Below are 23,205 nucleotides of genomic sequence, written 5' to 3'. Positions count from 1 at the left end.
ATATGTATAAATACAAATATACAGAGAAGGAATGTTCTGGGCACACACTAAGCTGTACCCCCATACTGCACTGTCTAAGGGAAACACTATGGCACCCCCTACCCATATGTATAAATACAAATATACAGAGAAGGAATGTTCTGATGTTCTGGTCCTTAGGTTTCTTACTTGATGAGTGTAGATGCCCCGGCCCAGTTGATGGGGGGGGGGGGCTGCAGGCCACAGGGTGCTGCCCATAGAGCTGGAAGACGCTGGAGAACTAGAGTTCATGCTCAGCCCATAGAGTTCCTTAGTCAAATGCAATTTCAAAGGCGGATGCCCTACACCTGAATAACACCTGACACATTTCCCAGCATGCTCTGGGCCCCGATTGCCTTAACTATAGAGAAGCCTATTGTCTTCTTTCCTGCATAAAAAGTAATTACCGACAAGACGACGTGCGCGCCATTCCTGTGCGGCGCGAGAACCAGCGGCACTAATTCATTAGAGAGAAGATAAAGGGCCCAAACCTGGGTTGAAGGTGCAGTAAATGAGGGGGGGCATGGGGGGTCCCATGTTGGCATACAGTTAGATGCCCAGCTCTGAAAGGAAACGTTAAAGTTGCGCCGTAGGGAGGATTTCGACGCCAGTGCAGTTCAATCCGAGGCTAAACCCATAGTAAATAAGATCTGCGCCATTAACAAGCTGTTAATACGTGAAAAAGACGATATTCCCTCATTACTCCGCCGACGACACACGTAGCAATAGTTCTGCCAGCTGCCGTTAGCCCTAGCAATGATCAACATGTTTCCATGGCAACGTCACCATTTTCGGTATGGCAGAACTAACGGCGGCAATAGGTAAGCGGGATAAAAATAAAACACGGATGCGCTAATATAAATCCAACTAGGGCCTAAAAATGCTCATATATTGCGCAGAGAGGCAATAAAAAATATAGAAAAATACAGGGCGGCGTAACGCACGGAAGCCAGGGGAGCGCAACGGACAAAGATGGAGTGATCGGATTTGTCACAATCAATTAGAGCTTAGAATTCTGATTTAAAGGGGAACTCCACCCAAACTGTTCAAGCCCTATTGTTGGGATAAAAGCAACTGTCTCAATACATGTGCCAGGGTCAGTTACCCTTTACATGGTATGCTCGTTTGCAGCACTGCTTTCTGGCAATCACTATGGCTGCTTCAGTGGGGTAACTATAGAGGAAGCAGAACCCGTGGGGTCCAAGCCCCCCCCCCCCCCCGCTTCTTCTATAGAATTGAAATATAATACCCCCCCCCCCCCAGTTGCTTTCCTACCAGCAGCCAGGGAGGGGGATGCGGTGGGCGGGACTCCAGCAGTGGACAGGTAGGGCGCGGGACACCCCAGCAGCGGACAGGTAGGGCGCAGGACACCCCAGCAGCGGACAGGTAGGGCGCAGGACACCCCAGCAGCGGACAGGTAGGAGGCGGGACACCCCAGCAGCGGACAGGTAGGGGGCGGGACACCCCAGCAGCGGACAGGTAGGGGGCGGGACACCCCAGCAGCGGACAGGTAGGGGGCGGGACACCCCAGCAGCGGACAGGTAGGGGGCGGGACACCCCAGCAGCGGACAGGTAGGGGACGGGTCACCCCAGCAGCGGACAGGTAGGGGACGGGTCACCCCAGCAGCGGACAGGTAGGGGACGGGCCGGACAGGTAGGGGACGGGTCACCCCAGCAGCGGACAGGTAGGGGACGGGTCACCCCAGCAGCGGACAGGTAGGGCGCGGGACACCCCAGCAGCGGACAGGTAGGGCGCGGGACACCCCAGCAGCGGACAGGTAGGGCGCGGGACACCCCAGCAGCGGACAGGTAGGGCGCGGGACACCCCAGCAGCGGACAGGTAGGGGGCGGGACACCCCAGCAGCGGACAGGTAGGGGGCGGGACACCCCAGCAGCGGACAGGTAGGGCGCGGGACACCCCAGCAGCGGACAGGTAGGGCGCGGGACACCCCAGCAGCGGACAGGTAGGGCGCGGGACACCCCAGCAGCGGACAGGTAGGGCGCAGGAAACCCCAGCAGCGGACAGGTAGGGCGCAGGACACCCCAGCAGCGGACAGGTAGGGCGCAGGACACCCCAGCAGCGGACAGGTAGGGCGCAGGACACCCCAGCAGCGGACAGGCGGGCAGGGGTCCAAGTACAGAAAGGTGTGGGATGGGCAAATTTTTTTGCAGGGGGGCCCGATGCACCCTAGTTCTGCTTCAATTAACTTGACTGTTTAATATTTACCGAAGGGACAATGATGTTACAGAGAAGGGATCTAACTGTAGCCAATAGTATAATCCTTATGTATATAATATGGGTGTTGGGGATACAGAAGGGTGGCACTGTGGGGCAGCTATACCAGTTGGTGCCCCAGCATCTATTCCAACCGCATGAATAAATGCCCCGCAGCTGAAGCATGGGGGACTCTAGGTTAGAAAAGCTGGGGGGCCCCCAATCAATGAACTAAACCAGAGAAAGAGACACAGAGCCCTGAAAATATCTAAAATCCAGTTCCTCAGGCAGGTCCATCCAGTGCCGGGGAGCCAACACACAAACATTCTCAGGCTTTACTAAAACTGCCCCTGAATGACACCACTGGTTGGCTGCCAAGGGGTATGTGCTGTGGCCCCTAAGGGCGACTCTGCCCACTCGTAGCCTGGCCCCGGGGCTTGTGTGCCACACAGTAGTAGAAGAGTAGTCACACATCTCTGCCCCGGCCCCTCGGCTCTCAGCAGCAATAAAACAATCCGGCAACACTGCCAGCTGTGGGCAGACACGGTAAGTTGCACATCATGGCCGGACCTGCAATAAAAGCTTCAGATGTTCCGACAGTGAGAAATAAATAGGAGAACTTGGCAGCTGCTGATAGAGAATGGTCCAGTCCCATTCCGAGCTCAGGTGCCTGTGGTTAGCAACGAGGGGGCACGAACTGCACCGACACAGAAACTTCTAACCCCTTACACAGAAACTCTAGAATATAGGGCATATTGCACAGAACATTCCTTCTCTGTATATTTGTATTTATACATATGGGTAGGGGGTGCCATAGTGTTTCCCTTAGACAGTACAGTATGGGGGTACAGCTTATTGTGTGCCCAGAACATTCCTTCTCTGTATATTTGTATTTATACATATGGGTAGGAGGTGCCATAGTGTTTCCCTTAGACAGTACAGTATGGGGGTACAGCTTATTGTGTGCCCAGAACATTCCTTCTCTGTATATTTGTATTTATACATATGGGTAGGGGGTGCCATAGTGTTTCCCTTAGACAGTACAGTATGGGGGTACAGCTTATTGTGTGCCCAGAACATTCCTTCTCTGTATATTTGTATTTATACATATGGGTAGGGGGTGCCATAGTGTTTCCCTTAGACAGTACTGTATGGGGGTACAGCTTATTGTGTGCCCAGAACATTCCTTCTCTGTATATTTGTATTTATACATATGGGTAGGGGGTGCCATAGTGTTTCCCTTAGACAGTACAGTATGGGGGTACAGCTTATTGTGTGCCCAGAACATTCCTTCTCTGTATATTTGTATTTATACATATGGGTAGGAGGTGCCATAGTGTTTCCCTTAGACAGTACAGTATGGGGGTACAGCTTATTGTGTGCCCAGAACATTCCTTCTCTGTATATTTGTATTTATACATATGGGTAGGGGGTGCCATAGTGTTTCCCTTAGACAGTACAGTATGGGGGTACCGCTTATTGTGTGCCCAGAACATTCCTTCTCTGTATATTATTAACCTGTGTGGAATCGGTGCCATTTCTCAGTTTGTGAACTTTTTTCCAAAGAGTCAGGAAGGACATTGGTGCTCTCATTGCTCAATGTACGGGGAGCCATAATGTGCCGGGTTATTGAATCCCATCAAGCGCCGGGCCCAGTTCAGCTGAATAGCCAGGCACCCCCATTAGGGAGCTCTCGGAATGATCAGCGCCGCGGGGCAGATAAGGCGCGGGGGATAATGGTAATGTGCTCAGCCCGGGACTCGGAGCAGCGCCACAGCTGACAGGAGGTAACAATACCCTATTTAGATATGCGGCCGATAAGAAGATTAATGGCTCCGAGTCTCCGGCTCAGGAACCGAATTTCAAAACAGACATTTAGGGGAAATAAAATCTCGCTTTTTCTGTAAAAAAAAAAAAAAAAAAAAAAAGAACGGCGCGTAATTCCACCACTCACCTCGCTGGGTTTGTTAAGTGCTGATTGGCTCATTCCCATTCTCCCCGTGCGTTCCCAGCACCATCACCGGAATAAAGCAAATGTTCCCATATCCCAAAGTTTAAAGGAAAAGTACACCCACAGCTTCACCATCGGGTCGGGACACTTACCATCCATTCCGATATGATAATGTCGACCTTCTCCACGGGCAGATCCACATCTTCTACTCGGCCTTTAACCAGAGATACGGTATCTTCCAGCCCATTCAGCCTAATGGCAAGAGAAAGAGCAGAAATCTGAGCCACAAACTCCCAGCAACCCCTGCAAGCTGAGAAATGTTGTTGAGAACTAAAGAATAGAAAGAATAATGGCAGAAATGCTGGATTTTATATACTGTTCTAGCTCAGAGGTTCAGCAGCCCTATAACTGTAATGATCCATGCCTTTAATCTTGCCCCCAGCAGCCCCCCATCATGGATCCTATTAGGCCATCTTTTGTGTGTCAGTGGCACTGCACATGCTCAGTGGGCTCTAGGCTGCTGGGGAGGAGCTAAGCTTAGGGGGCATGGGAAATCATCAAGCAGAAAGTGGGGTCACATCTCCCATAGAAGCTGATGCTACAGGGCTAGGGCTGGTGATGAATTAACTTTGATGCAGACTGCACTGATTTCTATGCTGCCATGTAATGTGACTCTGAATTAATTACTAATCAGCCTTGTATTGTGCCCGTTATAGTGTATATATATATACTGTATAGTGGGCCCGTTATAGTGTGTATACACTGTATAGTGGGCCCGTTATAGTGTGTATATATACTGTATAGGGGGCCCGTTATAGTGTGTATATATACTGTATAGGGGGCCCGTTATAGTGTGTATATATACTGTATAGTGGGCCCGTTATAGTGTATATATACTGTATAGTGGGCCCGTTATAGTGTATATACTGTATAGTGGGCCCGTTATAGTGTGTATATACTGTATAGTGGGCCCGTTATAGTGTATATATACTGTATAGTGGGCCCATTATAGTGTATATATACTGTATAGTGGGCCCGTTATAGTGTATATATACTGTATAGTGGGCCCGTTATAGTGTATATACTGTATAGTGGGCCCGTTATAGTGTGTATATACTGTATAGTGGGCCCGTTATAGTGTATATATACTGTATAGTGGGCCCATTATAGTGTATATACTGTATAGTGGGCCCGTTATAGTGTGTATATACTGTATAGTGGGCCCGTTATAGTGTATATATACTGTATAGTGGGCCCGTTATAGTGTATATATACTGTATAGTGGGCCCGTTATAGTGTATATACTGTATAGTGGGCCCGTTATAGTGTGTATATACTGTATAGTGGGCCCGTTATAGTGTATATATACTGTATAGTGGGCCCATTATAGTGTATATACTGTATAGTGGGCCCGTTATAGTGTATATATACTGTATAGTGGGCCCGTTATAGTGTATATACTGTATAGTGGGCCCGTTATAGTGTATATACTGTATAGTGGGCCCGTTATAGTGTATATATACTGTGTATTTATGCAGGTAAGTGACAGCAGCCCACAGCATGGGCAGAAAGGAAGATGGGGGGGCTACTGGGGCCAAAGACCTTCTTTGATAAAGGGCAGGGGAGGCATGGGGGCTAGTACAGAAAGTACACTATATTTGGCCTAATTCTTTGTTGAGTTTTAGTTTCCTTTAATAAAGGACTACAGACTATGATCTTATCAATGTGTTGAATAACATTACAAAATCGGGGGGGGGAAGCCATTGCTCAAGGTTGGTTGCTGCTGGGAGTTGCAGTTTAATAACAGCTGGAAAGTCACAAGCTAAAGATCACTGCCTTGTAATCTAACTTTCCCTTTAATATCCTTTATACGACATTTAATGCTGCTCTGTCAATGGGCATCATATAACACACAGATTTCATGCACCAATGTATTTTCAGTTCAGTGGTTTATTTGCTGTACCCGGGGCCAAAGCTCCCCAGGCCGAATCAGGCACAGGCCTCCCTGGGCAGCAGTGCTGTTAATGAAAATTGATCTTTCACACTAAGAGGGGTGGTTCACCTGTAGGCCATCTTTTAGTATGTTACAGAATGCACTATTCTTAGCAACTTTTCAAATAGTCTTCATTTATTTTGTATAGTTTAATTATTTGCCTCTCTTCTGCCTCTTTCCAGCTTTCAAATGGGGGTCACTGACCCCGGCAACCAAAACCTATTGCTCTGTGAGGCTCCAGTTTTATTGTTATTGCAACTTTTTATTCCTTATCTTTTTCTATTTAGGCCCTCCTTTATTCATATTCATGTCTCTTTCAAACCATGGTCTGGTTGCTAGGTTGAACTGAACCCTAGCAACCAGATTGCTGCTGAAATAAACAGGTCAGCCGCTGCACAAAAAGCTAAATTCTTCAACTACCGCAAATAATAAAAGATGAAGACCAATTGCAAATTCTCAGAATATCCCTCTCTACATCATACCCAACGTTATGTAAAGGTGAATACACAGGGTTATTTATATTAATGAGAGCGGCGGATGGGAATTCTGCGTCCAACCGACGCACTTGTGTCAGACATCGCACATCCAGTGTCTGTATAGATAAAGGAGCCGGCGTTGGGTGAAATCACAAAATAATGGTAATTCCGAGGTGTAACCGTGCTTTTTGCGCCCGTGCCGGGAGGATGATAAATCTCCCCCTCGCTGCTATTAACATGACACTTAGTGTCGGCGCCGACAGTATAATTACTCACTCCGGTGAAACGCATCCGCAGCGGCAAATCCCTTATCTCTGCCTCCCCTCTGCTCTACCCCCCCATCTCACTGTGCGGAATCGGCGGCACCCCGGGAACCTCATTACGAGGGTAATTGAAAGGGGCTGCCCGGCCCAACAATGGGATGAAAGGGTGTTCAGGGTGAGGGGAGACGTGAACTCTTGAACTGGACCCCCCCCCTCTTCATAAAGGGAACAGTGGGGTAATAAAACTCTGTGGGGTATTTTGCGCCCTGTGCCTTTTAGAGAATCGGTTGCTATTCAAGGGGAAAAAACCCTCCACAGCATAAAATCAATTTATTGGATCCAGAGATTTCCCCCCTACTGTGCTGTAATGTAATGTAACTGCTGCTCTGAACTACAAACTCCCAGCATCCTCAGCAGAGAGATAAACCTCTTCTTACAGAGATCCACAACTCCAGGGATCCCCAACCTTTTTTACCCGTGAGCAACACTCAAATGTAAAAAGAGTTGGGGAGCAACATAAGCATAATAAAAGTTCATGGAGGAGCCAAATAAGGGCTGTTATTGGCTATTTGGTAGCTCTTATGTGGACTAGCAGCCTACAGGAGGCTCTGTTTGGCAGAACACCTAGTTTTTATGCAACCAAAACTTGCCTTCAATCCAGGAATTCAAAACTAAGCACCTGTTTTAAGACCACTGGGAGCAACATCCAAGGGGTTGGGGAGCAACATGTTGCTCACGAACCACTGGTTGGGGATCACTGCACAACTCCCATAGGCTCCAAAGCAAAGCAACGTAGGGCAGTGTATGACTCCCATTTACACTCAAACTATTTGCTACTAGCCTTACGTGTATTATATATATATATGCACACAGGTATGGGATCCCTTATCCGGAAACCCGGTCTCCCGAATTTTCCGAATTACGGAAAGCCCGTATCCTATAGACTCCATTTTAATGAAATAATTCAGAATTTTAAAACGGATTTCCCTTTTCTCTGTAATAATAAAAAACAGTACCTGTACTTGATCCCAACTAAGATATAATTACCCCTTATTGGGGCAGAACAGCCCTATTGGGTTTATTTAATGGTTAAATGATTCCCTTTTCTCTGTAATAATAAAACAGTACCTGTACTTGATCCCAACTAAGATATAATTACCCCTTATTGGGGCAGAACAGCCCTATTGGGTTTATTTAATGGTTAAATGATTCCCTTTTCTCTGTAATAATAAAACAGTACCTGTACTTGATCCCAACTAAGATATAATTACCCCTTATTGGGGGCAGAACAGCCCGATTGGGTTTAATTAATGTTTTATTGATTTTTTAGTAGACTTAAGGTAGGAGATCAAAATTACGGGAAGACCTCTTATCCGGAATACCCCAGGTCCTGAGCATTCTGGATACCTGTATGTAATGTGTAAAAAAAAAATATATATATATATATATAAATTTTTATTTTTTTTAGGTTTTCCAATTGGAAATTTCTGCTATGTGGTTTCTAGGGTCAGATTCACCATAGCAACCAGGCAGTGGTAGAAGATAAGATTTGTGGTTCCATCACTTTACACCCACATACAGATAGAATAGTAGATTTCAAAGTTAAGAAACAGAAAGGCAGTTATAATTCCAGTACTCTAAAAGACCAACTGCAAATTGTTTCTGATTAGCAAAATTGACGGGGTAATGAGAGTTGCACCTACCGGACAATGTCCATGGCCTGATAGATAATGTCTGACTGATCCACCCCAATCACTTTCTTAGCTCCTGCCTTGGCTGCAAACATGGAGAGGATTCCAGTCCCACAGCCCACGTCCAGCACCGTCTGCAACAGATTAACAGGAAGAAGCTCATAAGCCCAGAACATTCCTTCTCTGTATATTTGTATTTATACATATGGGTAGGGGGTGCCATAGTGTTTCCCTTAGACAGTACAGTATGGGGGTACAGCTTATTGTGTGCCCAGAACATTCCCTCTCTGTATATTTGTATTTATACATATGGGCAGGGGGGTGCCATAGTGTTTCCCTTAGACAGTACAGTATGGGGGTACAGCTTATTGTGTGCCCAGAACATTCCTTCTCTGTATATTTCCTGGGTGTCCTGGGGTTATCCCCCCTCCCTGATGTCAGGGTGCAGGGAGTAGGTAGCGCTGGGAGTGCTGCAGTAATTGCAGCAAGAGACTGCGGCTGGGCACGTGGTGGCAGCGCCGCAGAGATGGGGGTGCGGTTTCACTTGTGCGTCCGACACAGGATTTAAACACCCAGGGGCCGAAATACAATAAAGAGCTGAAGCCGACTGTTCCACTCCTGCAGCCAATCGCCTGTCAGTTCTGCGGATTTACTGCCACAGTCTCATCATCATCATCATCATCATCATCATCATCATCACCACCGTGAAGCCAGATTGCATTATAAAAACACAAGTGATTTGCTGAAATAGTCCTGTTACTCAAATGCAGCAATTGATATGCACAACCAGACAGCCAATCAGCATTTCCTGCTAAGGAACAGGTTATCTATAGAGATAAATAGCCTAGGTCAGTCATTCGAGCTCCCAGAAATATCTATGAAGAGATTCTATCACTTTTATTTCCCCTTTATATCCGATAACACTGGATAGCCTGGATATTTTGCCTCGTCCAATTAGTAGCTTAGAATGCTGTCTGGATGTTAGGGTCACTGACCCCAGCAAGCAACAGATTGACTGTATGGTTTTAATTTTATGGTCATTCTCATTTTGTATTGCTTATTTCTGTTCAGGCCCTCGATTACTCATTTTTTATTTCAGTTCCAAAACCTGGTTACTAGGATAATTACCCCTTAGCAACAACATAAATGCTAAGCCTGAGAGCTGTAGAACAAAAAAAAAAGCAATTAAAAAAAAATTACATTAAATATTATATTATATCTATCTATAGCTATAGATGATATAGCTATATATATATATATATATATATATATATATATATATATATATATATATATATTATATATATATATTATATATATATATATATATATATATATATATATATATATATATATATATATATATATATATGACCCCAGTCTAAGCCCAAGGGAAGTTATGGGATTCTTGGCCGAGGTTGGCAAAATGTTCTGGATAGAATGAAGGAAAGAGATCATTTTCTAATAGGAGACATAGGGGAACGTTAGATATTTCTGCACAATGGGATTTGGGAAGGGCTGGACCTGATCTGTTTCACATATGAATAAAAATCCCTATTATTGATTCACACTCATTGAAAGAAATCCTTTTTCCTTTCTATTTTCCCTGCTGTTGCTGCTCCTGTGGCTGAGGGAGTGCTTTTGGCTACAGAAATCCATCCCCGAGTCTCCGGGAATAAAAGGGATTTATGTCGGCGCTGCTGTATCAGTAAATGAAGTGGAGATTACTTGCACGGAACAATGGCAGCGGCGAGGAACAGCCCCGTTATCAGCGCCCTGCACACTCCCAGCACTGACTGACTCTCCTGTCTGAGCAACCGCTCGGCCACATTAAATCAAGAGCTGTCAGCCTGCTGCCCTGACCCTGCGCCGTACGACTACTGCTCCGCTTCTTACCTTGTCCTTGAATATGTGAGGGTTCTGGTACATGAAATCCCTGTAGCTCTCTGTCCGCACCGTGTCCTAAAATGTACAAATAGAATTCAGGAAAAGATCAGAATTTTATAGTCAGAACCAGCAGTGCACAAAACAGCCAAACATATAACTATAAACCCAGTGAGAATGAGGGATGAATGGATATTGGGGAGTTGTATCAGGAGTCAGAACCAGCAGTGCAGGGAAGGGAAAGGGACAGACACAGTGACAGTTACACAAAACTATAAACCCAGTGAGAATGAGGAATGAATGGATATTGGGGAGTTGTATCAGGAGTCAGAACCAGCAGTGCAGGGAAGGGAAAGGGACAGACACAGTGACAGTTACACATAACTATAAACCCAGTGAGAATGAGGAATGAATGGATATTGGGGAGTTGTATCAGGAGTCAGAACCAGCAGTGCAGGGAAGGGAAAGGGACAGACACAGTGACAGTTACACATAACTATAAACCCAGTGAGAATGAGGGATGAATGGATATTGGGGAGTTGTATCAGGAGTCAGAACCAGCAGTGCAGGGAAGGGAAAGGGACAGGCACAGTGACAGTTACACATAACTATAAACCCAGTGAGAATGAGGAATGAATGGGTATTGGGGAGTTGTATCAGGAGTCAGAACCAGCAGTGCAGAGAAGGGAAAGGGACAGACACAGTGACAGTTACACATAACTATAAACCCAGTGAGAATGAGGAATGAATGGATATTGGGGAGTTGTATCAGGAGTCAGAACCAGCAGTGCAGGGAAGGGAAAGGGACAGACACAGTGACAGTTACACATAACTATAAACCCAGTGAGAATGAGGGATGAATGGATATTGGGGAGTTGTATCAGGAGTCAGAGAAGGGAAAGGGACAGAGACACAATGGTTATACATAACTATAAACTACATATAAATATAAATAAATGCATATTGGGAAGCTGCTTAGAATGACATATTCTATAATTAGACAGACACAATGATGATTAGACAAAGTTGGGTTAAGTTCCCCTTTAAGGCTAGCAGAGTCCCACCTAGCTGGTAATACACTAGTCCACCTGGTTAAAATGATGCTTGAAGCCAATGGTGGCAACCCTAGAGCCTGCCCTTAGACCAGAATGGGAAGAGCCCCAAACTGCCCCTGTCGCCTCCTGCTGGCTCTAAACTGAACTGCCTGGAATGATATAGAATGGCCCATTCTCAGCAGATTTTCAACTGGTCTTGCTTTTTTATTTTTTTATAGTTTTTTTTGTTAATTGGTTTGCTTTCCTCTTCTGCCTCTTTCCAGCTTTCAAACATGGATCCATGCTTTTCCTACAGAGAATCCATTGTGACCAGGGTGCAGTTCTGCTGGTGTCAGACTCCGGTTCTATTCTCCCCGGCACCATCTCCAAGTGATACTGAGTGGTAATTAAAGCAAATACAATGCAAATTGAGTTTGTTATCTCAGGCATGAAGCACTGCCATGGTGATCCATTAAACTGACAGGCCACAACATTAACTCCTTCCTACCCAATACCCATTTGTACCCATGCAAAATCTGCTTCTCTATTAGCAATGTGTGTCAATCTGAGGGGACAATGGGCCACAAAGGGTCGGTGTCTGCAAATTAAGGGAAAAAACTCATATGGCAGCTCCTTGCAGCATTTATAAATGCAAATATACCGAGAGGGAATGTTCTGGGCACCAAGGTTTGAGCTTATATACAGGTATGAGATCCCTTAATCGGAACGCCATTATCCAGAAAGCTCTGAATTATGGGCAAGCCTTCTCTAATAAACTCAATTTCAATCAAATAATTCAGATTTTTAAAAATGTGTTTTTCTCTGCAATAATAAACTAAACCAACTAAGATATAATTACCCCTTATAGGGGTCAGATGAGCCCAATTGGGTTTATTTCATGGTTAAATGATTCCCTTTTCTCTGTAATAATAAAACAGTACCTGTACTTGATCCCAACTAAGATATAATTACCCCTTATTGGGGCAGAACAGCCCTATTGGGTTTATTTAATGGTTAAATGATTCCCTTTTCTCTGTAATAATAAAACAGTACCTGTACTTGATCCCAACTAAGATATAATTACCCCTTATTGGGGCAGAACAGCCCTATTGGGTTTATTTAGTATTTTATTGATTTTTTTAGTAGACGTAAGGTATGGAGATTCAAATTACAGAAAGAATGGTTATCTGGTATTCCCCAGGTCCCAAGCATTCTGGATAACAGATCCCATACAGCAGGGCACGGCTACTGTTGTAACACAAAGTCACAGACTATAAATCCCAAAAGCACTGGCCCGTGGCCCCCAGAGTCCTACTAATATGGGCCTGACCTTCAATTAGAAAGGGAATGATCTTTACTGGCTGCAGCCGACACCTCCCAGGGACTCACTAGCCATGGGCCGGGCCGGGGCAGTAAAATAGTCAGAACTGCTGAGTCCAGTAAACGTCAAGGGTTTCCTTATCGGCAGAGAGCAGTGAGCTGGAAATGATTAGGCCCCTGTCACACCATGGCCTTACCCTGTGATCGATGGAATCTGTGCTCTTCTACCCCCCCCTTTCATCCTCTGCCCTTTGATTTGCCATCATTTCCCCCCACCCCCTTTCATCCTCTGCCCTTTGATTTGCCATCATTTCCCCCCCCCCCCTTTCATCCTCTGCCCTTTGATTTGCCATCATCCCCCCCCCCCCCCAAGTCATTTCTACCTTGTATTTTTTGACTGTATTTACCAAGTTATAATAACTGCGGGGGGTGAGAATGTAGGTAATTAAAGGGGTGGTTCACCAGTTGTTGCCAATTCTAAGCAACTTTTCAATTAGTCTTCATTTTTGTTTTTAATAGTTTTTGAATTATTTGCCTCTTTGCAGCTTTCAACTGGGGGTCGCCGACCCCGGCAGCCAAAAAATTATTGCTCTGTGAGGCTCCAGTTTTATTGTTATTTATATTACTTATTTTTATATTCAGTCCCTCCCCTATTCATATATCAGTCTTTTATTCAAACCACACCCCTGTTGATAAGGTAATTTGGATCCTAGCAACCAAATAGCTGTCTAACAAAAACTGAATTAAAAAAAAAAAAAAAAAAAAAAATTGGCAAATTGGCTCTCTACATCATACTAAAAGTTAACTCAGGACATCCCCTTTAAGCTGAATACATAAATGACCATCAAACTACCTCAGATACCCAAAAAATCCACTTTCAGTGGGTCCTAAATGGCCTTTTCCCCCCTCAGTGTGCCCGGCAGTGCCATACAAACAGGGTAAACGCCAGGACAGACGTACAGACTGAAGGCTCAGATCAATGCAGATTGAAGCCACACCCACCGCGGCCAGAGTCACATAATTAAGCCCATGGTTCAATTGCCTTACTAGAAACATACGCAATAAGATTGGTCATAATTAGGCCCAGACTGGCAATCTGTAGATTCTGGCAAGTGACTGACTATTTATTGGGCCTGTAGGGGGCAGTCTAGGCCCACTGTAATGCCAGGACCTATTCTGAATCTCGGTCTGGGCCTGAATGTACTGAAGGTCTCAGTGACTCCCTACATGGCACCACCACAGGATTTCATCCCCCAAACAAGTCAGGTTCTGCCCAACTATCCGGCCCGGACTGGCAAACTGTAGATTCTGGCGTTCTCCCATCAGCTGTAAGTAAAGCAACCCTGAACTGGACACACCTTGGGGCATATGAAGAGGTAGGTCACACAAACTCAAAAGGGATTCAAACTAAACCCCTGTGGGATGAACAAACCCCGACTGTGAGCCTGATCCCCAACATCACTGCCCAACCTCACTAATGCCCTTGTGGCTGAATGGGAGCAACTCCCAGCAACACTGTCCCAACATCTAGTGGGAACCTTCCCAGAAGGGCAGGGGCAGTTATAGCAGGTAGGGTTGGGCAACCCAACTGACCCCCTGTGGGATGGAACCCCGACTGTGAGCCTGATCCCCAACATCACTGCCCAACCTCACTAATGCCCTTGTGGCTGAATGGGAGCAACTCCCAGCAACACTGTTCCAACATCTAGTGGGAACCTTCCCAGAAGGGTAGGGGCAGTTATAGCAGCAATGGGAGGGGCAACCCAACTGAACCCCTGTGGGATGGAACCCCGACTGAGCCTGATCCCCAACATCATTGCCCAACCTCACTAATGCCCTTGTGGCTGAATGGGAGCAACTCCCAGCAACACTGTCCCAACATCTAGTGGGAACATTCCCAGAAGGGTAGGGGCAGTTATAACAGGTAGGGTTGGGCAACCCAACTGACCCCCTGTGGGATGGAACCCCGACTGTGAGCCTGATCCCCAACATCACTGCCCAACCTCACTAATGCCCTTGTGGCTGAATGGGAGCAACTCCCAGCAACACTGTCCCAACATCTAGTGGGAACCTTCCCAGAAGGGTAGGGGCAGTTATAGCAGCAAAGGGAGGGGCAACTTTATCATCATAGCCTTGGTTTTGGGCTAATGTGTTCGACAGGCAAGTTGGGTGGAAGGTCCTGCTGGGCAATTCTTGGCCAAGTAGGCCCATAGAGTGGCAGGTAAGCTGCCGAATCAGCAGCGGAAATCTGCCCATGTGTTGCCACCTTAATAGGGGCAGAAGCTGGGCATACTAATACTAAAGCGTTTCAGCTGAGCATGCTGGGAGATGTAGTTGCCAACAGCCGCTGGAGTGCTATGAATTTAATAGCTCTGTGGCACCCAAAATGTTAACATTGTCTGATGATAATTTTTTTTTTCTTCTGTTAAAACCAAAAGACTCTGCTGCTGGAAGGTTCTACAGGCGGCGCAGGAGTGAATCTAATAGGAAAGGGCACCGCTCAAGGTTCTCCTGATTTATGTGGAACGACGATCACATATTCCCATTCTCTGCCTCATGAATTTCACTTATTTATTGGCCTCTCCAAGGGAAACAAAAGGACTAGAAATTCTACCGAGTCGTTTGCTCTCCAGAAAAACAAAGAACATCATTTATTCTGATGATGACTGAATTGGCGGCTGAATTCGACCATCCCCGAGCACTGCCCTTGCCAACGGGCAACCTACGGGTGCTGCGTCTACCCTTGCCATCCAAAAAGCGTGGGTGCAATATAACTGGATTAGGGGTGAACTTTACTAAAGGAAAATGCACTGTTTTGAATTTAATCAGTTTTCTGGTTGCTATGATCCCACCTAGCCTAGTAACTAGGCAGCAGATTGAACGATAAGACGCTAAAGAAACAATGAAAATAAGCACTTAAATCTATTATCAGTCATTTTGATGTCTGGTTGCTAGGATCAATCACCATAACAACCAAAGTCTGAAACTTTTAGTGTGATGTAGGATGTAAACTACAACTCCCAACCCTTCTAAAGGCTGTTGGGAGTTACAGTTCTTTAACTGGAGAAGTGCAACTTGCCTATCCCCCGATTTATATTCTGAGCCAATATTACGTTATTTGCCTTTCAATCAGGGATGGGCAAGTTGCACTTCTGCAGTTAATGAACTATAACTCCCAACAACCTTTAGAATGGTTGAGAGTTGTAGTTCACCACCTACATCACACAAAGTTGATTTTAAATTGCATATTTGTGAATATTACAGCATAATAAAAAAATGGGGTAACGTGGGGCATATTTCTCCTTAAGTCGTGGGCCCCCCCCATCTCTGTGCTTTCGGCTAACCTTTAACATCTCTTCATGTATCCCAAAGTGCCCATAGGAGCTGAAGTACACACCATCCTCATCCAGGTCAGCGATGGCTCCTGCGGAAGACGGGCTGTGTCTGACATCTGCGTTCATCACAAAATCCTGCGCAAGTTGTCTGTAATCAATTGCAAACATACCCCTGAGACAGGCGCGCTGAACCGTGGAAATGGAATAAGAGGCGGGGGGGATAGGGGGGTAACAAACAGATTGCACAGATGCAATGTCATCTCTCAGTGTGTAGCATCAATGCTAGCGGGTAGGGCTCCCTCTGCTGGCCAGGGAAGGGATCTGCAGTCACCGACTGCTTGAAATGTATGTGTAACTTAGCAGTGGGTGGGAGTAGAACATTAATGGCAGCAAATATACAGAGAAGGAATGTTCTGGGCACACAAAAAGCTGTACCCCCATACTGTACTGTCTAAGGGAAACACTATGGCACCCCCTACCCATATGTATAAATACAAATATACAGAGAAGGAATGTTCTGGGCACACAATAAGCTGTACCCCCATACTGTACTGTCTAAGGGAAACACTATGGCACCCCCTACCCATATGTATAAATACAAATATACAGAGAAGGAATGTTCTGGGCACACAATAAGCTGTACCCCCATACTGTACTGTCTAAGGGAAACACTATGGCACCTCCTACCCATATGTATAAATACAAATATACAGAGAAGGAATGTTCTGGGCACAAACACATTTGTTTCCCAGCAGGTCACAGTGGATAAATAACCTCATTTTGTGAAGATCTTCCAGGGCCAAGGATAAATTTGTCTCTGCGGCCTGAGCTCGGCTCTCTGCCAGCCGGCAGCGCTCAAACATGGACGGCTCCCCCGCACTCGGCGACTCATTGGCGCAGTCTTCTAGATCCTCCACATCTACAGCAGAACAGAACGATAATCTAGTTACCCTCTGAACAATAACCTGTGTAGGGCAAATTCTTATTAGCCTCCAGCAGTGCACAGTGGTTTCCTAGGGTTAACTTTCCCTTTACCCTAAAGGAGCAGTTAGATATTCCTTTATACACAGTGATATTCTAAGATAATTTGCACTTGCTCTCTGTAGTTTTAAAATTACTTTTTCTTCTGCACTCCTTTAGTGTGGAATTTTAATTGTTATGATGTTGCTTGGATCCCGCTTGCCATAGCAACCAGGCCATTGCTTGAATGGCTAATGGGAAAAACCAATAAACAGAAAAGTCATGAAAAATATTAGGATTAAACATCTCGCCTTGGCATTAATGTGCTTTCCGGTTGCCAGGGTCAGTGACCCCAACTAACAAACAGCAGGCTTGAGCGATAATTTGCACTTGGTCTTCTTTGATCACATTATAGCACAAGGTAAGTTAAGATCACGGGGCTGCAGTTTGGGTTGAGAGGTACTTATAACCTAGGGCCCCAGAATAGAGAGGAACCCCCATAACAGCAATGGCTTTCTAGAACCTCATTCAATATGGAGCCCAAACCCAGGTCTGTGGGATGTGAGCGGTGATTACCGGGTACAATAATAAATGATATCATTAAATAAAGCGGCAAACTCCATTGCGCTTGGTCACAGAGAGGCGCCCGAGACACAAGCGCTGGCCGGATTGCGCCGCTCACTATCCCCCCCCCCCAATCACCGCGCGCGGGGACGTTAAAGCAATTGGATATTTAATTGGATCCGGCGTCCAGGTAATGGGATCCTCAAGTGATGAAATTGCGGGGCCAGAAAAGATTTCACGGCGGCTTCACAAAGTAATTATTTGCCTCTCGTAGGAAGTGAATAAATGTGCAAACTCTGTCCCCCCCCCCCCCCCTTGCCTCCTGGTTAATAGAAGATATTTAAAGGGGAAGTTTATTCTGTTTACATTTCTTATTCTGCCTAGCAACAGGAAAGTAGATGGACTGTACTGCATAATAACAGTTAGTGGGGCTTATTTAGAAACACTGGGGCAAATTTGCAGCTGGGCTGTAAGCCATAGCAACCAATCATTGGTCAGATGTTTCCAGCCAGCTGTAGGTTGAACACTGAAAGCAAGCATCTGATTGGTTGTCATGGGTTGCTGCCCAGGTGCAAATTTGCCCTGTGTTTATAAATGACCCCCAGTGCTTATAATGAGGTCCAACTAGAGAATCCAAACACAAGTCATTCCCATCATTTCCATAAGGAACATTCTAACAAGATCCTCAGAGGCGGGCAATCATGAACGCCCGCCTACACAGGCCTCACATCAAGGCCCTCCCATGAAGAGCAGCCTAACTAAATCTTATCTCGCAGAGACCCACAACAAGGCCCTTCCCATTGAGATATACCCAAAAAAAGGCCCTCCCACCAAGGTATATCCAAAAAGACCCTCCCACTAAGGTATACCCAAAGAGACCCGCCCACAAAGAGCCTCCCACCCCAGACCACAATAATAAAAACCCCATACCAAACTGAAGGAGAGGATCATCCTTTACAACCGGAATCATGTACTGATCGTTATCCCAAGGCAGCGGCGCAGTCACGTGACTCAGAGACTCAGCAGCGCCCCCCTGCATGGAAGAAAAAACAATGAAATAAAAGCAAGGTGATCCCTCCCACTAGGAACAGTGGGACAAAGCAAAGGATGCTGGGAGACCCAGTACAGGTACATACCGTAGCTCTGACAAAGTTAATGAGCTTTATGTATCCGTAGAAGTCAAGGCCTTTAAAGAGAAAAGGAAATCATTTACTGGCCATTATTTTAGCCCCGAGGATGCTGGGAGTTCCAGCGAGCAACAAATAAAGATGTCTAGGTTTAGCATCTCCTTTAATTAAAAAGACAGATCAATAGTTTTCTAATGAACTGCTATTACAAAGCACTTAAGGGAAATTGCTTTGTTTTTTCCCTGGACTCCCCTCTGTCTTTTGTTCCTGTAAATAGGGTCATTTATTTAAATGGAGATAAGCTCTGTATAAACAAACCCCTCCCTTCCCTAAGCAGCAGCCCATTTGACTTTTTCATAAAGAGCAGCTCTTAAAGGGGATGTTCACCCTTGAGTTTGTTGTAGAGAGCAATATTCTGAGACAATCTGCAATTGGTCTTCATTTTTTTGTAGATTTTTTAATTGAGTTTTTTCAGCGGCTCTCCAGTTTGGAGTTTAAGCAATTATTTGGTTGCTAGGGTCCAAATTACCTTAGCAACCAGGGTATGGTTTAAATGAAAGACTGATATATGAATAGGGGAGGGGCTGAATAGAAATAATGAGTAATAAAAAGTAACAATAAAACTGGAGCCTCACAGAGCAATAGGGTTTGGCTGCCGGGGTCAGTGACCCCCATTTGAATGCTGCAATGAGTTTGAAGAAGAAGGCAAATAAGAAATGCATAATGAAGACCAAATGAAAAGTTGCTTAGAAAGGGATTGTATGTAATTTGTATTACTACCTACTAATCTGCAAACAGCGACTCGGAAGAACCAGGAAGTACTACACAAAACTGTAAGAAGTTTTGTTTTCTTATTTAATGCAATAAATAACAAGAACCATAGATATTACTTATTTAAAACAAAAGGCAAAAATCATGTTCCACCCAAGCCCTATTCATTGAACTCATGTTGAATGGAGGGGTATACTTTCCCTTTAAAAAGCTGAAACCTATTATTTCAGTGGGCTCTCTTGGAATAGCCTCGTGGAACTCACCGTGTTTCCTCATGAAGGAGCCAATATTAAACTGATGATGGGATTTGCAGTGAGAAAATGTTTCTTCAGCCGAAAGGGAGAGCCTAGAACAACAAACAGCACAGTGAGTCGCCTCCATATTTCTAAATCATAAGGAGAAGATTTAAACTATGAGGAGAGGCCGTCACGGTGAGTTGGTTCTCTGGTGAAGAGACGCTTGTGTGGGGTAGGGGGTTCCTCACGGTGAGGGCAGTGAGGGGGTTGGGGAATGCCCTGCCGGGGGGTGTTGGGTAGGGGGTTCCTCACGGGTAGGGCAGTGAGGGGGTTGGGGAATGCCCTGCCGGGGGATGTTGGGTAGGGGGTTCCTCACGGTGAGGGCAGTGAGGGGGTTGGGGAATGCCCTGCCGGGGGATGTTGGGTAGGGGGTTCCTCACGGTGAGGGCAGTGAGGGGGTTGGGGAATGCCCTGCCGGGGGATGTTGGGTAGGGGGTTCCTCACGGGTAGGGCAGTGAGGGGGTTGGGGAATGCCCTGCCGGGGGATGTTGGGTAGGGGGTTCCTCACGGTGAGGGCAGTGAGGGGGTTGGGGAATGCCCTGCCGGGGGATGTTGGGTAGGGGGTTCCTCACGGTGAGGGCAGTGAGGGGGTTGGGGAATGCCCTGCCGGGGGATGTTGGGTAGGGGGTTCCTCACGGTGAGGGCAGTGAGGGGGTTGGGGAATGCCCTGCCGGGGGATGTTGGGTAGGGGGTTCCTCACGGTGAGGGCAGTGAGGGGGTTGGGGAATGCCCTGCCGGGGGATGTTGGGTAGGGGGTTCCTCACGGTGAGGGCAGTGAGGGGGTTGGGGAATGCCCTGCCGGGGGATGTTGGGTAGGGGGTTCCTCACGGTGAGGGCAGTGAGGGGGTTGGGGAATGCCCTGCCGGGGGATGTTGGGTAGGGGGTTCCTCACGGTGAGGGCAGCGAGGGGGTTGGGGAATGCCCTGCCGGGGGATGTTGGGTAGGGGGTTCCTCACGGTGAGGGCAGCGAGGGGGTTGGGGAATGCCCTGCCGGGGGATGTTGGGTAGGGGGTTCGTCACGGTGAGGGCAGTGAGGGGGTTGGGGACTGGGGGTTCCTCACGGTGAGCGTGAACAACCCCTTTATTGGGGGGGGGGGGGGGCAGTTCCCCTCCCTAACAGCCCTAGGATTCATAGAATTCATCACCTTTCACAAAACAGACAGCGCACGTCGGGTTCAGCGATCCCCTCCTCATCCTCCCAGGCTGCATCGTCGCCCATCCCATCGTCATCCGACAGGTCAGGAACATCGTCCAATGCTTCGTCCTCCCAATCTGATTGCGAGTCAGGCAAGGAAACCCATCAATACATTGTACAGGCAAATGCAATATCATTTATATTCCCTCTATGCCTCCCACGTCCTTAATCAGATTCAGACCAATCACATGCCGATACTCAGTTGGCTTCTGCTACATTGTTTGGGGAATCGGAACCAGCAGTGCAGAAAACGATCAGGCAAAGATTACTTTCAGTTGCAGCCATATTTACTTTATGAATTTATAAATGAATTTATAATACATTGGGGACCAACAGCAGAAGGGGGGCCCCTCAGTGGAGTTACCAGCACCATGGGACCAACAGCAGAAGGGGGGCCCCTCAGTGGAGCCACCAGCACCATGGGACCAACAGCAGAAGGGGGGCCCCTCAGTGAAGCCCCCAGCACCATGGGACCAACAGCAGAAGGGGGGCCCCTCAGTGGAGCCACCAGCACCATGGGACCAACAGCAGAAGGGGGGCCCCTCAGTGAAGCCCCCAGCACCATGGGACCAACAGCAGAAGGGGGGCCCCTCAGTGAAGCCCCCAGCACCATGGGACCAACAGCAGAAGGGGGGCCCCTCAGTGAAGCCCCCAGCACCATGGGACCAACAGCAGAAGGGGGGCCCCTCAGTGAAGCCCCCAGCACCATGGGACCAACAGCAGAAGGGGGGCCCCTCAGAGGAGTTACCAGCACCATGGGACCAACAGCAGAAGGGGGGGCCCTCAGTGAAGCCCCCAGCACCATGGGACCAACAGCAGAAGGGGGGCCCCTCAGAGGAGTTACCAGCACCATGGGACCAACAGCAGAAGGGGGGGCCCTCAGTGAAGCCCCCAGCACCATGGGACCAACAGCAGAAGGGGGGCCCCTCAGTGAAGCCCCCAGCACCATGGGACCAACAGCAGAAGGGGGGCCCCTCAGTGGAGTTACCAGCACCATAGGACCAACAGCAGAAGGGGGGCCCCTCAGTGGAGCCCCCAGCACCATGGGACCAACAGCAGAAGGGGGGCCCCTCAGTGGAGTTACCAGCACCATGGGACCAACAGCAGAAGGGGGGCCCCTCAGTGAAGCCCCCAGCACCATGGGACCAACAGCAGAAGGGGGGCCCCTCAGTGAAGCCCCCAGCACCATGGGACCAACAGCAGAAGGGGGGCCCCTCAGTGGAGTTACCAGCACCATGGGACCAACAGCAGAAGGGGGGCCCCTCAGTGGAGTTACCAGCACCATGGGACCAACAGCAGAAGGGGGGCCCCTCAGTGAAGCCCCCAGCACCATGGGACCAACAGCAGAAGGGGGGCCCCTCAGTGAAGCCCCCAGCACCATGGGACCAACAGCAGAAGGGGGCCCCTCAGTGAAGCCCCCAGCACCATGGGACCAACAGCAGAAGGGGGGCCCCTCAGTGAAGCCCCCAGCACCATGGGACCAACAGCAGAAGGGGGGCCCCTCAGTGAAGCCCCAGCACCATGGGACCAACAGCAGAAGGGGGGCCCCTCAGTGGAGTTACCAGCACCATGGGACCAACAGCAGAAGGGGGGCCCCTCAGTGAAGCCCCCAGCACCATGGGACCAACAGCAGAAGGGGGGCCCCTCAGTGAAGCCCCCAGCACCATGGGACCAACAGCAGAAGGGGGGCCCCTCAGTGAAGCCCCCAGCACCATGGGACCAACAGCAGAAGGGGGGCCCCTCAGTGAAGCCCCCAGCACCATGGGACCAACAGCAGAAGGGGGGCCCCTCAGAGGAGTTACCAGCACCATGGGACCAACAGCAGAAGGGGGGCCCCTCAGTGAAGCCCCCAGCACCATGGGACCAACAGCAGAAGGGGGGCCCCTCAGTGAAGCCCCCAGCACCATGGGACCAACAGCAGAAGGGGGGCCCCTCAGTGAAGCCCCCAGCACCATGGGACCAGGGGGAGTAACAGTACATGCGTGTTTATTTTTCCATTATTGTTAAACTACAACTCTCTGTAGCCCCTATAACACACTTTTAGTTACTGCAAAAACTACAACTCCCAGAGTCACAGGGAATCCCTGGTGTATTTACCCCCAATGGGTAAGA

The 23,205-nt window shown here is 47.7% G+C and overlaps 1 protein-coding gene across 1 annotated transcript in view; it reads right to left on the bottom strand.

The window, feature by feature from the left end:
- The window catches only part of prmt3 (protein arginine methyltransferase 3), a 57,683-nt gene that overhangs the window by 34,143 nt on the left and 335 nt on the right, over window positions 1-23,205 (bottom strand). Inside the window, exons 2-10 of the mRNA NM_203635.1 lie at window positions 21,044-21,170; window positions 19,866-19,948; window positions 18,841-18,890; window positions 18,635-18,737; window positions 16,955-17,099; window positions 16,190-16,328; window positions 10,504-10,569; window positions 8,620-8,741; window positions 4,337-4,436 (exon numbers count right to left, since the gene is read on the bottom strand). Of these exons, the coding sequence (NP_988966.1) occupies window positions 4,337-4,436; window positions 8,620-8,741; window positions 10,504-10,569; window positions 16,190-16,328; window positions 16,955-17,099; window positions 18,635-18,737; window positions 18,841-18,890; window positions 19,866-19,948; window positions 21,044-21,170 (935 nt within the window). The remainder of the gene's footprint in view (window positions 1-4,336; window positions 4,437-8,619; window positions 8,742-10,503; window positions 10,570-16,189; window positions 16,329-16,954; window positions 17,100-18,634; window positions 18,738-18,840; window positions 18,891-19,865; window positions 19,949-21,043; window positions 21,171-23,205) is intronic.

This window comes from Xenopus tropicalis, chromosome 4 (assembly GCF_000004195.4).
Source record: "Xenopus tropicalis strain Nigerian chromosome 4, UCB_Xtro_10.0, whole genome shotgun sequence".
NCBI lineage: Eukaryota > Metazoa > Chordata > Amphibia > Anura > Pipidae > Xenopus > Xenopus tropicalis.
This window is presented reverse-complemented; position numbering and strand designations above follow the sequence as displayed.